This window comes from Oryza sativa, chromosome 6, assembly GCF_034140825.1.
Source record: "Oryza sativa Japonica Group chromosome 6, ASM3414082v1".
Taxonomy (NCBI): domain Eukaryota; kingdom Viridiplantae; phylum Streptophyta; class Magnoliopsida; order Poales; family Poaceae; genus Oryza; species Oryza sativa.
The window spans coordinates 11424468-11429112 of record NC_089040.1 but is presented as its reverse complement, the minus strand read 5'-3'; the positions used below and the strand labels follow the sequence as shown (position 1 = coordinate 11429112).

The 4645-nt window shown below is 41.6% G+C and overlaps 1 protein-coding gene across 2 annotated transcripts; it reads left to right on the top strand.

The window, feature by feature from the left end:
- Window positions 1-290: 290 nt before the first annotated feature.
- LOC4340827 (protein FATTY ACID EXPORT 1, chloroplastic) lies at window positions 291-4349 on the top strand. 2 transcript variants are annotated; one of them, XM_015785553.3, is made up of 6 exons: window positions 291-646; window positions 2257-2470; window positions 3364-3531; window positions 3748-3794; window positions 3872-3912; window positions 4000-4248. In XM_015785553.3, the coding sequence occupies exons 1-6, from the start codon at window positions 473-475 to the stop codon at window positions 4082-4084; spliced, it is 729 nt and encodes a 242-aa protein (XP_015641039.1). In that variant the 5' UTR covers window positions 291-472; the 3' UTR covers window positions 4085-4248. The 2 variants fall into 2 exon arrangements, with proteins under 2 accessions (XP_015641039.1, NP_001408486.1); NM_001421557.1 differs by having other exon boundaries at window positions 336-646; window positions 2272-2470; window positions 4000-4349.
- Window positions 4350-4645: the final 296 nt, after the last annotated feature.

The following is a 4645-nucleotide window of genomic DNA, read 5'->3' as shown; positions in this document are numbered from 1 at the left end:
AATGATCAACCAAATATTTTCCCTCTACAGTTTTGACGTGAGAAGTATATCTTTTTTTTCACATATTCATTTATTTTTATTATATAAATAAATACAATTATAATAATAATCAAAATGGTCAAACCAAACAACCACCCCCTTCCCACCGGGCCAAGCAGCCCGTAACGTAACCCACGCTAGTGCGCCGTCCCTTCGGGCCCACAAGCCGTCCACCCACTTCCGCTTCCCCACGTGCCGCTCGCCCCCCCCCCCCCCCCCCCCCCACCCCAGCAGTCGCCGCCGACCACGACGAACAACAACTCAACTTTCACCCCCCGAGACAGGAGAGAGAGAGAGAGAGAGAGAGAGAGAGAGGCAGGAGAGTAGGAGACAGAAGGAGAGTTAGCCGCCGAGCACGACGACTCCTCCCTCTCCTCTCCCCTTCCGGCTTCCACGCGTCGGGAACCGAAGTCCAAACCGAGAGAACATCGACATGGCGGCGGCGGTGGCGGCGCAGCTCCGCGGGCCCTCGGCGGCGGCGGCGAGGAGGTGGCCGGCCCCCTCCGGCGGCGTCCTCCGCTTCGCGCCGCTCGCTACGTCGACGGTCCCGGCGTCGATCGCCCGGGGATCGCTCCGCGGGGTTCCCGCTGGCGTCGTGCTGCCCAAGGTGAGAGAGGTTTCTGTAACTTCTTTTTCTCCTCCTCCTCCTCCTGGATCTGGAATTTAAGTGTTTTCGCGGCTGTGATGGATTGGCAAAATTAAGGGAGGCAGACCGCGCCGCTGGAGGTTTTCAGCGCATCGAGTGATTTTAGCCGCGTTTGAATTCCTTAGAAATGTACTACCTCATGACATGGTGCAGGCCTGCAGGGTAGAAACTAGAAATGCATTGTGTTAAGAAAGGAATACACAAACCAAACACGTTGAGACTCCGTTTTACCAAGAATGCAAAGGAGATCTGCGTATCATTTCCATCAACAAGAAATGTTTTTGTTTAAAAAGAAACATGAAATTAAAATTAGAGGTCAACTATCACTAGCCTATGTATTTTTACATCAGTTTCGGGTAACAAATATTTCTTTTATTTTCTCTATATGTTTAACTTAAAACCTTCTTAGAAAGCAAAGAAATAACTAAATTCCCCATTTTTTTGTTACTTACATTGCCAATTGAATGGGAACGTTACAGGCACCACATAATGGAACATCACGTCGTGCTTTAGCACTCCTATTGTTGCCATGTCTGCTGGCGAATTCCTGTTGATTTCAGTGATTCCTCTGTATTATGTGCTAACCAGCTAGTCTGTGCTCTGCAATAACGTCTCCCCTCCAAGAATGGATTCGGGAACTATAACCTTTTCGTACAAACCTTGTGTAATTAAATGTAATATGCTTTTGGGAGTAATATTGTGATAAATCCTATAAACACATACTGCTATATAACAGATATTATGAGGTATTTATGGCTACCTGGTCTCACAAAAGCATTCATGATAGCACTTCCATACTCTCTCAAGAACTCATTTACATAGATTCTAAAGCAGTGGTATTAATGCTGTAGTAGCACATCTGTTGGATATCAGTCATTAGCATCTATGTAAAGAGCATAATAATTGTGTTAGTCAAGTGTATTGCTGCGGTTGAGATCCCTGGATGGGATACCGCAGGTCGTGTAACTTCTGTTGGCATGTTTTTGGCATAAACAAGTGGGTTCAATATGGAGAAGTGAACATACATGCTGGGCCATCAAGATTATATTAGTATGCAATGGACGATAGCACATGGCAGATGAGCGTATATTGTATAGACCAATGAACATTCCATTTATGATGATTGACATTAAAAGACAATTTGTCAAACCAAGCCTAGGTAAGCTGCGAGATAGTATCTATATGACAGGCTGATCGTCTTCTAATATTTAAATTCCTGCACCTTGCAGGATTCCGATCTATATTTTTTGGTTCCTGCAGACCACTCAATGTCTAAGCAAAGATCATTTTGTTGGCAGCAAAGTTTTGTGCTGAGATAATTATGAATTGTTTGATATTGCAATATCATGTTTTTGTTATCTTTGGAACCCTGGAGGCCATATTTTATTAAAACAAAATGGCCTTTAGTTGAATCCCATGAATTTATGTATGTCTGTAGATGAATGTATATCAGTTCTCCTATTCAAGTAACTTACTATTCTTCCTTCTGAGACGAAGTTAGGCATACCTTGCCCACTAGTCTTTACATTCTTCCTTATCTTTGTGAAAACTTTTCCTCCTCTTATGTCTAGTTTATGGCCTTGCAGCCATTGATAGCAATGTGCATGAAGGCGGAGTATACCAGCAGTCCTGTTGATCCTAATGCTGTCGCGGAGCATACAGAAGATGAAAATCAACAGCCAACCACTGTATCGCCTACTAATGCAGAAATAGACATAGACCAAGAGGCTGTTCCTCAACACAAGGGTGCAATAATACATGACTTTTGCCTAGGGATCCCTTTTGGTATGACTTCAACTTCCTTCAAAGCAACATTCTGTATTGATTTTATAATTCTGACATTCTGACTGTTACTTGATTCTTATTAAAAACATAGCTTGGTTCAGTTCTGTTATTATTTATGATGTCCTCAAATTCTTGCATTTCATGATCTTAAAGTAATCCTTTAAGGCCGAGTTTAGTTCCAAACTTTTTCTTCAAACTTCCAACTTTTCCATCACATCAAAACTTTCCTACACACACAAACTTCCAACTTTTCCATCACATCGTCCCAATTTCAACCAAACTTCCAATTTTAGCATGAACTAAACACATCCTAACTAAAGGGCATAATGCCCTCTGCCATTCTACTATGGAATCTAGTTGAGGAATCTTTGTATGTGTCATCTTTTTGTGGAGGCTGGTTAAATGCTCCAATACTGTTATCCTATTTTTTGTTGCATCTATATTCTCTAGGAATAAGTCCATTCTGTCCTCTAAAGTTTCCCCCTAAAATATGAAACCAGATTTATATTCCCTAAAATATGAAGTTTTGGAGGTGGTTTCGCCATGACTTAGGTAATTTCCTACATGTCATCGACTGATTGTGGACTTCCATCTTATTCCTTAGCTACTACCTTTCGCTGTGGCTGGCACCAACACCCTTAGTCATTGCTAACCAGAGCCAACCCAAGTGAGTGACTACATCATTAGCACGTCTGCTACCACTATGGTGAAAGCACCTCCAAAACCACTATAGGGGGGGGGGGGTTATTTAAACCTGTTTTCATACCCTAGGAATGCTCAGTTTCATACTTCAAGAGGTTAAATAGACTGATCATAGTGTTCTAGGAGGCTAATGAGACCTTTTTCTATTTTATAATAATGAGTCCTACTAACATTTAATTGTTCAAATTCAGGTGGAATTTTATTTTCCATGGGCCTTGTTGGATTTCTGTTTTGGAGGAGTACCGTAAGTCTTACTTTCGGTGTTGCACCTGGCCTTGCAATATTGGCCCTTGGTGTGCTTAGCCTTAAGGTTTGGAGGAGTGGCAAGTCAAGCTTGCCATTCATACTGGCACAAGCAGGTATCGCCATTTCCTAACTTAACATCTTCTCAGGTTTCAATGAATCAAGTTATGATTTTGCAGTGACTTGAATATCTGATAGTATAATAGGATATATCTCTTCATTGTTTATGCTCGATTGCGAGTTCAGAAATATTCGAAATTGAACCCAGATTGCTATTATAAGCAAGATTGTAGTTCTGACTGTGAATAACCTGCTCTGCTCATCATTTGCAGCTGTTGCTGCTGCGGTAGCATGGAAGCACTTCCAGGCGTACACCACAGTAAGTGACACTTCCTCTTTGTTCTCAAGAATTCTGAATCTTACTCTTTTTCTGATTTATCAATCCTGTTATGTCAGACAAAGAAACTGCTTCCCTGGGCTTTTTACACTGCACTCAGGTAATCCCCCCTTATCTTTTTTCTTGCCTGAATGAATTGTTCATTTCAGCCTTTTGCTCCTCCTCTTACTATTTCTTGTGTTACCAGTGCCGCTATGATCTGCTTCTACTCATATGTGCTACTTGCTGGGGGGAATCCACCACCAAAGAAGAAGGCAGCAGTTGCTCAATAAGTCGTGTCCTTTCGTGTTATCATAGTTGTACTGATATAGGAATGTGTTTGCTTTTTTTTCCCTTTCTTTTCCATTGGTGAACAGCGAAAAGAATAAGTTGTATTCTACCTTAGCTCATTTGGGTACATAACGAGAAGACCTAAGAAAATTTTTTTCTGCCTCAACATGAACTATTTTTTCCTGGACAGACGTAAACAAAAGTTCTCTCTGAATTCTTACCACAAAATTCCATTGGCCACATGGGCATATATAGCTATGTCCATCCAAAAGTGTGTTTTCTCGTATTTTCTTTCAGAGTTTCTGTGTTAAGTTCTGGTGAGGTTTGCTACTCTGATATGATAGCCCGAAATGTGGCTCAACCCTCAAGGGATTCAAGCTGCAATTTGATTCTTGTAATACGATTATACGAGTTGCTATTTAATTTCAACCAGACTTCGATACCTGGTTTTTCTTTGAAGTTTTTGACGTGTTCGTTTGTATAAGCTCGAGTTGCTGCAATATTTTCTCTGGCAACTTGAGTTGCCTATTGATTTCAAATAAAGATGCCAACCTTTTCTTTCC